This window comes from Hetaerina americana, unplaced genomic scaffold (genome assembly GCF_022747635.1).
Source record: "Hetaerina americana unplaced genomic scaffold, ioHetAmer1.1.p SCAF_4, whole genome shotgun sequence".
Classification (NCBI taxonomy): domain Eukaryota; kingdom Metazoa; phylum Arthropoda; class Insecta; order Odonata; family Calopterygidae; genus Hetaerina; species Hetaerina americana.
The window spans coordinates 13,761,503-13,775,354 of NW_027286985.1; the positions used below are offsets into that span (position 1 = coordinate 13,761,503).

At 34.8% G+C, this 13,852-nt stretch overlaps 1 protein-coding gene across 1 annotated transcript in view; it reads right to left on the minus strand.

The window, feature by feature from the left end:
* hiw (MYC binding protein highwire) overlaps nt 1-13,852 on the minus strand; it is a 62,112-nt gene that overhangs the window by 16,747 nt on the left and 31,513 nt on the right. The window contains exons 15-27 of the mRNA XM_071590108.1: nt 12,612-12,900; nt 11,878-12,176; nt 9,853-10,050; nt 8,475-8,683; nt 8,178-8,298; nt 7,769-7,905; nt 7,339-7,429; nt 6,153-6,267; nt 5,501-5,709; nt 4,693-4,944; nt 3,127-3,265; nt 2,013-2,206; nt 1,619-1,812 (exon numbers count right to left, since the gene is read on the minus strand). Coding sequence (XP_071446209.1) covers nt 1,619-1,812; nt 2,013-2,206; nt 3,127-3,265; nt 4,693-4,944; nt 5,501-5,709; nt 6,153-6,267; nt 7,339-7,429; nt 7,769-7,905; nt 8,178-8,298; nt 8,475-8,683; nt 9,853-10,050; nt 11,878-12,176; nt 12,612-12,900 — 2,447 coding nt within the window. The remainder of the gene's footprint in view (nt 1-1,618; nt 1,813-2,012; nt 2,207-3,126; nt 3,266-4,692; nt 4,945-5,500; nt 5,710-6,152; nt 6,268-7,338; nt 7,430-7,768; nt 7,906-8,177; nt 8,299-8,474; nt 8,684-9,852; nt 10,051-11,877; nt 12,177-12,611; nt 12,901-13,852) is intronic.

The following is a 13,852-nucleotide window of genomic DNA, read 5'->3' on the forward strand; positions in this document are numbered from 1 at the left end:
GCCATAATTATCTTATGGCTATGTCTCCTTTTTCATAAGGAATGTACCAGATAATTATGTAATCACCCAAAAAAAGAATACAATTCAGAACCAGATAATATGTTGTGAAGGATTTCAGGTTTTCCTGGCGTATGGTATTCAAGAAGACTCTGCCATCGTCTTCAGGGTGAAGACGATGGCAGAGTCAGCTATCAAAATGTCACTGTACTGCAACCTGACCCAGTGGGAAACCCGAGAGAACTTCTTGAACACAGATAATATGTTGACTTTTTTTTAAAACGTTAATTCATTAATATGAGACTTCCAATTGGAGACTGTATTTACCAAGTGCTCTTTATCTTACCTAAACACTGCTCAAATAAATGCCAACTTGTAGTAATGTAATGGCTGTGTCTTGATTTAGAAATCATAAAAGCTTGATGCAGAAGCCCAGCATTTCACATGTTATGGTGCACCACAACTAGTGGTGCTCATACTGCGAACCTCATCCACATTAGGTTTTAGCCCAAGCATTAGCATTGAAAGTAAAAAATAGAGAGATAATGCAAATTAACTCAGGCTGCAGATATTATTTAAGACCAAGGCTTCCAGAATACTGAATGGCCAAATGTGCTGTTACTGAGTGACATAAAAGGTGTCTGATCAGATTTACTGCTTGTAACAAAAACGAAAACCATCCTTTTACCTTTGGTGTGGCTGAAAAAAAAGTATTTTTAAATATATCATGGGAAAGCACGGCTTATCTAGCATATCCTGAATGCACAGCACTGAAAAGTTAACCTGATGCAAAATGAAAGCCAAAAACTGCTATTGGTCAATCACAACACGAAGAAAGAGGTCTCACAAAATGTAACACCAATTTTATCATTAATGCTGATGACTGCAAGTGATGGCCTTGTCCCATGAACCAAGTACACTAGTGGCATTGAGGGGCTGATTTTTTATCTGACACAATCAAGAGTGCACCAAATTTTGAGGGGAAAAATCATCCAATCAGGCACAGACAGGAAAAACATGAAATCAGTGTCTATGAAGATCAGGAAGATAGCATTGCAGCCCTGTATATTTGTAAAAGGTGTCAGCAAAGAGAAGGGCTAACACAAATTAAGCCACACACTTCTTCTTAAGTTCTCATCAAACAGCAAAACACAAAGAGGAAATTTTCAGGTTCATGTCAGAATTCCTAAATTTTTCCCAATTAGTTAAATTCCCTTAGTTTTCACAAATTTCTCAGATGGGTAGGTACCCTGTATCATACATTTTTATCCAAATATTTAATTAAATTGAAACAATAATAATTGTACTGGGTTAAAAGGTAAAATACTTTTCTGAAAATTCAATATTAATGAATCCCTCAATAACTAAGGTTAAAATGAAAACTAAGAAATTCACTAAAAGCTTAAAATCCATATTTATACACACATAGCGCATAAAAAAATAACTCATACAAAAGCGGCCACACCCGCATTCATCATAAAGTTATCTAAAATAGAATTTATATCAAAAGGAAAATATTAATTCACATTTTTTGGAGCAAAAGATGAATTTAAAGAGAAGTTTTTCATTAGTACTTTTAGCATATTGCATATTAGATGGGTATTACTTAAATAAACTTTACCTGTTCATATCAAATGATGGCTCTGCTGATTCAGTAGAGTTATGGAAAGATGCACTGCTCCTTTTAGTCACCACCAAAGGCTGATGTTGAGGAACTACACCAAAATCCGCTGGTGGCAGGCGGTCGATGGCCAAAATAGATGCCAATGCTGCAGGTGACACTTCTGGAAGCATTCTTCTCAGTAAAGATGTAACCTTTATCAATGAATAGAAGAGCATTTTGTATCATTTTATAAGACCATCACACTATTGGTATACTCCATACTTATGGCATGCCTATTTATAAACCTTTTGAACTTTCATCCAACACAAACAGAAAACCATATGATCATAAATATTAAGGTTGATGTTTCATCAAATTTTGCAAAAAAACAAATAATAAAAAAATGGCATACCTGTCTTTGTACCCTTGCAGAGCCAGTGTGAAGCAGGCTTAATAAATCAGAAAGTAAACCATATTGATGTGACAGATACGCTCTTCCTACACTGCTACCCGACAATGCTAACACCATTGACAGCATCTCAAAGCAGTATGTGTCAGTAGGAGGAGAATTACTCCCACTTCTTGCCGCATCACTAAGCTGCTGAGCTGAAACCAAGAGAAAAAAATCAGAATTTAACAAGCAAATATCTAACCACAAGGAAGGTACAATAGTCATGTTAAAGTGTTCACAGAGATGAAAATAGATATTTATGGCCTTATGTTCTTTAATACATGAAAAATGATATGTTAGTATTCCATACTTGCATATTCTCCTTGGAAAGTAAGGGGCAAAAGCTGAACATCTCATGATTCTCATAACTAATAGAGGTTAAACTTTATGACAGAAGGATCTCCTCCTTAATCAAACAGAATCTGTGATTTTTCCCTTTTAGAATGCTTGTTTTAGTGATAGCGTAGGTGTATTTTACACACACATTATTGAAACTTGCTTCATTTAACCATTTATTTGTATAAATGACATAAAATCATTAAAACTATCAAATCATCGATAATATTTCAGGCATACTATCTGTCATTGGCATAGATTAGTTTGCAGAATGTATTTTTATTGATTTATTGAGTTTATAATATGTTTCATCATCATTTATGTTAGTTGTTTTCTGTTTGATAAGATATTAGAGGTTGGACACAGAAATCATTGCAGAAATACCAGAACAATTAGAACCAATTTATCAAGACTTGGTAACAACAGTGATTTGATAATGTTTTCAGAAAGAAACTAAAGTTGAACCTGTAAAGTATACATTATCAATACTGAAATAAACTGTACTGAGAACTGTCTGAGAACTGTAAATAAAGCTGTTGACTCTAAATTTTAACACTTGCTTTGACTAATTTTAAACCTATTGTTAATGTTGAATTTCTTCTCTTTGTAATTAAATTTACTAGTGACAAGTATTTATTAATTAATCAAACTTCCATAAAGACAATTGAATAATATGAATGACCAATTTAACCTGAAATCTACATCAATAGCAATGTAAATCTGATAGCTAACTAATTACCATTTGATGTGACATTAGGCCATGCTCCTTGAGAACTGCCTCCCTGAGGTGTTAGTGGACCAGAACAAAGGAGAGCTTCCCACTCATCTCTGACTCTCACAGCTTCCTTCCTGATTGCCTGGACTATGTGCGCACAAACCTAAACAATGGAAACAGAAGGCATTAATGCATCAATCCAAACAAGTATGAGATCTGACACTTCTGGTACACACTTACTAAGCATATATAAGGGTGTAAGTAACATTCCTAACTCATAGTTAGGAAGTATGACACCATAACATTACTTTGTGGAACTGAATAACTTTGTTCGATTTTCCTTCATAACTCTGAGGAGCCTCATTTTGTGTCATAACAAAACTCCACAAAAATTACATAGAAAATCCCAAGATACCTTAAAAATAACAAGAGCAAACCAAGATCTCAAAATTAATGGGAATTCTCATTTTTTAAGGTAATAGTAAATTAAAGGATTTCTCTTAGTATTCAAGGATTTAAAGGTTTCAGGCCACCTGGATCTTGGATAAATATGTTGGTGGTAATTATTACAACTTAACAAGGAACCAGAGCCAAATTGAAGGCAGCTGCTTTAAGGAGTAAATAAGGTAATCCAAGAAATTTAAGAACCTAAAACAGAACGGGCAAAGCTTTTCATAATGTGATACCTATAGTTACTGTTTATAGGTGACTATGGTCCACATAAATTCATACAGATTGTGTTTGGTTGAGTGTGACCAGATCTAATCCTGGGATTTGAAACTAGGATTATTCAAATGTCAAATTCTGTGACATAACACTGTTAATTTGGAACTTTCTTATCTGTGGGTGGTCCCACTATTTGCTTTTTCAATTGTTTTAATTATATGAGCATTAATCCCATTTAAGGTGTTCTAAGTAATCCTATAACATAAAAAAAACTAACTAAAAAACCGATGCCATAGCTATTAACAAACACACACTCGTGAACTTTGGAATAGCTAAGTAGCATCAACCATTACACTAACCTGAACAGCATGTTTTGCAGTCTAACATATAATACTTAAAACTTTGTAAGCAGTCATAAACCCAAAAAAATGCTCTAATTAAAGCAAAAATAATTTTCAAGCTATTTTAGGTTCTACTGGTGATGAATTTAAAGCAAAAAAATACCCTGAAAACATATTCTCAACCAAAAGGTATCAGTATAAATATTTCACCATTTCTGCTAACCCTCTATATTAAATTGATAACGAAAAAAGAAAGTTTGATAAATGCACTCTTAGTAATTTGAGGGTACAATAAGGTAAAATAATTTTGCAACTGTAATTTACCTACTAATATAATCAGTAAAATAATGCACTCACACCAAGTGCCAATCAAACCTTTGAATGCTTATAGTCAATATTTGATTTCAAAATAATTACTGAATTTACATTTAAGCTTTTTACCAATTTTTATACACATTGCCCAGTACAATTACTGATCTACCAAAGAAGTCATGCATGATGCATAGTTTGAGTCAGTTTAGAGGAATCATAACTGGCATCAATATCACACACATGAAAAAGAAATTGCTCCACATAAGCTCACCTGTCTCTGAAGGTGGGTTAGTTTGCTGCGACTGAATAAAATGCCAACCATATGCTCTTTCAGATCATTGCTGTCATCTTCTACAATGCCAACTGCACTTGAGGCACCAGCTGATTTACCCTTTCTCATTCCTGCCCCTCTCTCACCATCCCCTCTTCGGTCTTCTTTTGAGACTTCTTCAAAACCAACTTTCCCTATACGCCCACCAATTTGTTGCTCAGCAGCATCACCAAGAATAAGCTTCCCAAAGACCTGTAGAAGAGGGTATTGATGACCATTAACATTCTGAGTTCATTTCACTGTTTTTTGAATCTTCAGAAAAATCTGATATATTTTATACTCAAATTTTCAAAGAAAAAAAGCTGTTTTTTAGCCCATTGATGCCTCAATAGCATAGCCAGTTCCACATCTTACTTCAAAAAACATGAATCAAATGTCCTATCACAAACAAAATTAATATTGTGGATATTATTTGATTCCAATGAATATTTATCTGACAATTAACAAGAGAATTTTATGAATTATAAAATGTATTTTTCATCTTATCACATAAATTCCAGAAAAATTAAGGCACCCCTAGATATTTTTCAACAACTTGTTTAAACCAAAAGTATTACAGTCATTGCCAATCAACATCACGAAAGCAATTCAACAGACAATATTTTGACTATTCTCCAGAAAAATTAAATTAGCCAGAAATTGTGACTTTCCAGCATAAGTTCTACTGCACATGTTCACAAGGAGCAAGATGTATTTAACAAACAGAAATAACCCAGTAAGTTTTCTACAGAATTAATAAAGCACATACCTGAGAAGTAATCAAACGGAATACTCTGAGTGTTTCTGCTTCACAACATCGTTGCTGTATTGTTGTTGAGCTCCTCTGCCGGCCCCCTCCCAGTGGACCACCGACTCTCAATGATTCTCCTTCCACCTCTCCTAATACTCTAACCTGCCTCAGCCGTAAAGAATTGTCAGGCCCTTTCACCTCAAGACGAATGATACGATGGCTAGGATCTGGAAAAAGTTGTTAACAATGGATTCAATTTTACAAATAATATAATCATATAGAGCATATTTGTAACAAAAAGGCAAAAGTTAATTCTTATCACCTTCAACTATAAATATGCATAAATATTGGTAAAGGAAACCACATTCAATGCCAATACATACAGGCTGAATATTCAATAGCAACATAGATGTACCTTTTTATGGATTCACTTCTTTTAAAGATTCAGTGTATCTATCCAATTGAATGTTCTTATTGTGCATTTGCATTAACACCTTTCATAAAAGAGAATATGGTAATGTGAAAATTGCTTGCATAATTAATAAAAGCGGAATGCTGGTTACAATATATTTTGTGGAACACGATATTTATCCCCTGAAGTACCAAAGTTTAAATGAAAACTTGTACAAGAATAAATAATAAATGTGTGAATCTGATATAGATAACTTACCTAAAATGGGGCAGTTAACCCAGCCAGTGGATCGACTTTCCACTTCCACCAGTCTCAGCCGGTAAATTTCTTCAAGGTTAACTCCAGATAGGAAAGTCACACTCGATACCTTATTCTAATGAAAAGACAAAATATAAGATGTAGTCGCCCAAGGTGAAGTTGCAGTGATTCCAATAATACAATTTAAGTGACCTAAGAGTAATTTTTTAGCCAAAGTTTGGCTGAATACTTGACTTGAAAAAAGTAATGGAGAGCACTATTTTTTAATTACATTTAATTCATCAAAAAAGTACCCTAACTATATAGACAACCGCTATCAAAAACTTAGGTTGTATGCAGATGGTACATATTGTGAAAACATGTTTTTATGGACTTGGAAGTTACATTTCCATTGATTTATGGCATTTTCTTCATCCAATTTGAATATTTGTATAATCGAAACGTTATTTTATCACATTATTTCATATTCTCATATTCATATATCTTAAAATTTAAAGCTGTTAATAGGAAGGGGGATAGTGGATGACACACATAGAATCTGACTAATAAGATTGTGATTGTATGGACCATACATAAGCTAAACACAACATACAAATGAGGGTTTTACATCACTAGAATTGCCAAAAAATGTACTAAACATTAAATAGTTTCTATTTATTTTCCTATGATAGTTTGTTCGAATGCAACAATTTTGCAGAATAGCACATGCTCTCCAGAGATCACAGAGAAAATGACTAGATGCATCAGGGAACCTATAGTCATTGCTTTGAAATTATAGAGGTAAAGAAGTAAAACGTCATGTCTTTTGGTGCTCTTTTTCCTGTTTTGTCATACTTCACATAATTTTGCTATTCATATAATGATTTTAGTTAATTCATTTCTTGTTTCACCTATCATTTAATTAAGTAACAAGTGTGAGAGAAAATCATTGTCACCAGCAGATTAAGTAAGCCTTTTGCAATGAGTATACTCGTATAAGCATTGGTGTTTCCCTAGCTAAGGAACTTAATATGACCATTTCACTACAGAATAATTATCCCATAGCTTGAAAATTTTTCTTTCATCCTCCAGAAAAAGAGTAAATGGGGTTACACTGTATATATTTTTACACAATTTTACATTAAATAGAATATGGAATAGTATTTTTCAAATAATAGCAAAGTAAGACATACTATCTCATACTTACAGCTAAATCTCTGCAATTATCAATGTGGACATACACAGATCTTGGAAATACTTGCGGTGGGCATACTATAGTGATTGTCTTTGTCTTGTTCCTGTAAACAATTAAGATAAAAGATGCATTTTAAAGTTTATATCCATTTGCGAAAAAATCATATTAAAAGTGAAATTTAGATTTTTCATTCTTGTATTATTTGTTGAAAGAATAAAAGGAAAACAATTTTGTCACCATCTTATATTTTTTATGCATTCTTATTCATCAAATATTAAATGCAGAACTGAATGTTTCTTGTTTGGTCTTCAACTCATTCAATCCAAGAAGTTGAGCAAATATTCAATACCAACAAATGTTCTCAACTTATACTCAAACTAACTCATCCTTATAAATATACCATACTTTGAAGTATATGCAATTTACTATACAATGCAGTTACCTTTCCTCTTCACCAGATTCCCAAAATGTTTCAGTGGAATTATCACTAAGACTCCCAACCATGGCTGGTCGACTTGAAGCCTTCATTTCCACATTGGCAGTTAAATCTTTTAAAGCTTCGACAACACAACAAGATACCTGAAAGAAATAACAAAGTAAAAAGATTTTATACATGATAATATTCAAAGATTTTATTTTTATTCAAAATAAAGTACCATGAACATTAAAAAGCAAAAAAGAACATTTGAACAACACACTTTGAAAACTGAAGGACTTTTGCCTTGAAAAGAACATTAGGAAAAATCTGATGCACTTGAGAGGGATTTCCCATTTCCTCTCTGGATACATATTTGGTAGGCAAGAATTACAATGTTATATTATTATCCTCGCAAAAATAGATATTTCATTACCTGCTGTGAATATGAGTGAGTTGAGGTATGACTTTCATGCATACTGGAGGTTATGCCTTCCTCAAGTTGATCCTCTTCTGAGCGGGAAAGTATCTTACTGATATTACTGAAGACATGACTCCTGTAATTGTGGGAGACAACTTTTGGTTACCTTTTCGCAACACAATTCAATGAAACATGTTGAGCAACGGCCTGCTGTTAAAACACCAGCACCACATAAAGGGACATAAGGCAAGGACAAAGTAAATTAAGTATGAATAGTAAGCATAGTCATTAATGATGACTATAAGAACTAACCTATGTAAAAATGCATGATCTGTAGACCGGAATCGAATCCCCCAACACCTGATGGCCATTGTTTGAAGTGGTGATCCAATGGGAAGTAAGAGCATAAGGTCAGCCACAGTTTGCAGAAGGCTATGGAAGGCTTCTTGGAGAGGTGCAACTGCTTCTCCTCCAATACTCACATCACTCAGAGGGTGGTCACACACACCACGTGACTGTTCCTGAAGTGAAACACTCTTTTAGTCGATTGTTACTACAGTCAAACGTGCTAAATTTGCTTCAGCAGAAGCTGCCGCTGCATAGAATATCCAAAGTTTAAAAAATTTACAACAGTTGTACTTGTACAATTTTTTAGAATAGTTATAAGAATTTGAGTGAAGATATCTAAACATATAACTTTTGTAAAATATGTATAAAGTTGGCATTATAGAAATTTAAAAAAAGGGAATGATAAAAATATGTATGCAATTCCAGGGATTGAAAGTTTCTTTTTTCTGTCATGCAGCCATTTGATCAATTAAAACAAATGAATTGATTTTCAAAATTCAATAAACTTTACCATCAATTAATCAGTAATAGGGGTGACTAGGAAATGTGATATAGCTGTAAAGTAGAGATAATGAAATGAGATATAGTATGCAATTAGGATTAAATAATCTAAATATTAAAGATAGATTTTGGAGCACCCTAGCACCTATGATGCACCCCATAGACTTCCTCTTGTTTGCCCCTTTTTATTTATTTCTTCATTCCATCATGATTTCTATTAGCCTTCAGGTCATCCAAAAAAACTTAATCTTTTCCTTTCTCTAACCCACTTTACCCAGCATTCTCCTTCATATCATGGCCCTCAGCATCCCACTGCTTCTCAATAATTCCTCCATCCATTTTCCCTGCCAGTTTGAAATTCCACCAAGCAACTTCCTCTCTTTAAGCCATATTTAAAATTCATAATTAGTCTTCCTCTCTGTCCGACATAAATTTATCACTTCTCCAAGCCAAAATCTCAAAAACCTCTGAACTATGTTCATCCACTTGCCAATAGTGAGTGCTATGCTCAATATTTAAGTTTTCAATATAATTTTCTCAACATCTTTAATTAGCACACCTGTCATCAAATCCTTTCTTATCGTGAATATTTTAGCCAATGTATTCTTCTTATAACATTTCAATCCCTACGCCCAGTTTCCTCCAAAACACTGCCAAAATACATTAACTGTTCCACCTAGGCATATCTTAGAATTGTCCTCAAAGTAATGACGGTGGGGTAGAGACCATAATTCGGCAAACGTGGTACTCATCATATGTATATGGTTCTTCAAAAAGCTTCTAATTATCCATAAAAAATTAAGGTAAAACATAATGTTTCAGTAGAAAAAAATAAACTTACCACTACATCCTCTTTTCGATCTGGTCTGTTATCATCACCATGTCCTCCACCACCAATAATGCCATCTGGCTGGTTTTGATCTCCGATGGCACTTCCAACTGCCGTACCACCAGAAGGACTTAAGGCCACCACAAACCACCACAGAAGATCATGAAGGCACACAGGTTGAGTAACATTTCGAAGCAACCAGTTCAACGCCTAAATAAAGAGAGTATATTTTGATTACAGAAGGTCTCCACTCTGTGATATTGACCTGGACTATACAGCCAATCATTTTGAGAAAAAGCCGTTAATTGTACCCAAAAGAGCATTTTTGAGATTATTCACTCTTGATGATCTATTGGGCCAAATAGAAATAATTTAAATTTAATATTGAACATATAGTATGCCTACAAACTCCATGGGAAAATAACCTTTGGTAGCAAATTTTCTCACATTCAAAATTACTATGAATATGTTGACTATCAGTAGTCAATATCAGCATCATTTTGACAAATAAAATTTGACAAATAAAAATGATTTTGACAAATAAAATAGTATTGTTGTTTAAATGCAAATAAGTGAAATACCCAATGAAAACCTGAATGAATACTACCCCAAAATTGCTACCGATTCCTGACTTGGAAATTATAATACTTATCTAATTACAATGAGGAACAGACTTGAAAAAATATAAACATTTCTTAACGTCTCTGGTAAGAGTTATTAAAATAATTGCACTCCTTGCATCATATAACTAACTGAGGAGGCTGCAACTTTCCCTGTAATCTTCTCCAAACCACAACAGTAGTAGTAGTTAAAAGGTGAGGGGACTGATAACCTAAGTAATTTCCAAACAAAATAGGTTTACCTCACCATGAAATGGTATCATATAGGGTTCATCCGGAAAATAAGTGTACTGACTCCTGGGCTGGGCGCGCCGCTCCAGGCGCGCCCAGCACCGCTGTGACGGGCTGCGATTGGAGGGGGGTATGTTGGCAAGCGACGCTGAAAAAGGCAGTCGGCTCTGAGCTGTGGTGTAGTGAGGAGCTCTGTTAACGCGAACCTCCACGCTTTGACCCACGTCACGGAACGCGATGCCGAAGTTTTTGGAGCAGCGTTATTCCATCAAATTTGCGGTAAAGCTTGGGAAATCGTCTACCGAAACTGTCGGTATGATTAACCAGGCTTACGGGGAGTCAGCCATGTCCAGAAACATGATCTTTCGGTGGCACAAGATGTTCGTGGAGGGCAGAGAAGAGGTTGACGACGAGTCTTCGAGAGGTTCCCGATGATGCCTTCGCGGGAGCGTTCCAGGAATGAGAATGCCGCTGGAACAAGTGTATCGACTCACAAGGGTCCTATTTTGAGGAATATTAGCTTAAGATATGTAAAAGTGTAATAAATTTTTTTTCCTGAGCTCAGTACACTTATTTTCCGGACGAACCCTGTACAGATCCCTAATCAATTAGTGAATTTCCCATAAAGTGAGCCTATGATTAAACAAGTGAGGTACCCACTACTTATTTTTACAAAGCCTATTGATGAATTGGCACCTTAGCATGATAATGAAAGCTCCATGAAAATGGAAACACCAAAAAATATTAAAAGATTGCTTTCATGGAAAATCACATAATCACAATAATAATAATAATCAAAATCTTTGATAGCCTCTTTGTCAAAGGAAGAGGATTAAAAGAACAGGAAATACTGGGACTCTACTCACCACAATTAGCATCTGGATAGAAACAGTAAATATTTCTAAGGTAAAATTGAATTGCCAATGAAATTTTGATGAATATTGAATAGTTTCTGCTGAATTCATACTACAATTCCAGCAAAATTTAATCACCTTTCTTTTACAACATGCCATTAAATGTTACTACAACATCAGTTTACAACACTGGCAAATCAACAGCCATTGATTTTACTGAAATAATATAGATAAATGCATGGAGGCAATTTTTTCTTCCTTGTTACCATCACATTATAATACACCAGAAGTATATCATCTCAAGATTCATAAAAATCACAAAAAACTTTTACCTGCATTGCATAGACACGGCATGTAGCTCTGCGTAGAGCTTGCCGCATAGCAAGCTGTAATCCCTGGAGATCATGCTGCTGTAGTAGGAACATAAGAACCGGGTGGGAGAGCAGGTCGCTGGACCCCACACCTGAACCTGCCCCCTGACTGCCACCTCTGGCTGAATGGGTCGAGGAGGTCATGGAGGCAGTGGGGCAGGACCGATCAAGGGGCATCACTAATTTCTGCAGGGCAGGGGAGGCGTAACACAGGAGGGAAGAACCTGTGTCTGAAAGGAATAGAGCCCTTCTGCTGAAACCTATACAGAGAGGAGAGTACGCAAACCCAGAAAAATTAAATTTTTGTAAATAAAGAGGAACAAAATAAATGCTAATAATCAAACCACTTTCAATAAAGAAAATTATTATAAAAAACTCAAACAATCATGAAAAATAATTATAAACTACAGATAAAAAACTGGTAACATAGGATAAATAAGGTTTTCATAATATATTAAAATAATACTGTGTAGACTGGATGGTGAGAAAAATCTGAAAAAGTACAAATATTTACAGACAGATTTATGCTCCAGAGAAAAGGAAATTGTCTCCCACAAAGCTAGAGATCACAAGGCATTTAATAACCTTGTGTTTGGGTAATACATGATACTACTGTTTCATGTGACAGTGAACCTTAAGATTTTCATTTCACCAATAAAATTCATCATGATACTGTGATTTTTCAATCAACCCACCATGCGCATCTCCACTACTGCTGTTGTTTCGACGTCTCATGACAACACGGCCCGCTGGTGTGTTAGGCTCAATTGCTGAACCCCCCATGGAGCTCAATGCACCTGCTGGGCCAGAGGGGGCTGAGGGAGCTGCCGTTCCTGTTGCTTCAGATGACGTTGTCCCACCACCAACCCCTCTTCGAGTCCAACATTCCCTTGCCGTGGTTCCCATTGATATAGAACGGTGGAATGTTCGACCCTTGCTACCTTCACTCTCATTATCACTTAATGGTCCCTCATGAACAACGCCCTACAATGAGCATGAAAAGGTCAATATAATTATGAATAATATATATTAGTACTAAGCTCCACAAAAATTTTCATTTATATAAAAAGTACCAGAAACAGCATTACTCATTTCATGTGCTGATCAACAATGATCAGGAAGTCTAGATATTTTATGGATTCACTGGTTTCACTAATTTGAAGAAAATAATTCTTCTAAACTAGGAATTTGGGCTCAAAAATGTAATCACATCCAGTAAATTATTTCATATCATGTGCACCAGCCTGTCAACGTCTGCTGGACTATGCACTCGGGAGTGAATTTTTAATGGTCAATCATGTTAACATTGCTATGTAATTATATATTCATGATAGGTACTGAAATATGTAGGCAGCTTAATGCTTTTGCATCCCGATGCAACTTCAATTTCTATTCATTCCAGTTAGGTTAGGCAACAAAAGCCAATAATAACTTAATTTCAATATTACATTGCATATGCACATATATATTTAAAATATTAAAACAACCTTCTTATTGTTTCAGCAAATACTGGTGCATCACATGAAGCACTTGTTTTCAGAACTAACCATGTTCTTGTTCAAGAGTAAACTTAGGGGGAGGAAATAATTGGATGATATTAAATATGATTTTTAAAATAGTTTTTCAACATAAAATATATGACTTAGAACAAAAGCAAACATTATAGATTTTGCAATGCATTTAAAAAACTATGGCATGGAATTCAGTAGCTGATTTCATTAACCGATAAAGTTGGTGGATTTGGAAATTAAATATCTCATTTTGAAAATGGTACATAAAATCATCTTCTCATAATTTTTTCACTGATTTAGGTTCACACTTTGAAACAAACTTCAATTAAAGATTGAAGATACCAGGATGGGAGTCCCTGCAGTTAAGAAGAGAGAAAATGAAACAAAACTCTCAGAAAAGCAGATGGTACTTGAAGAGTACTTTG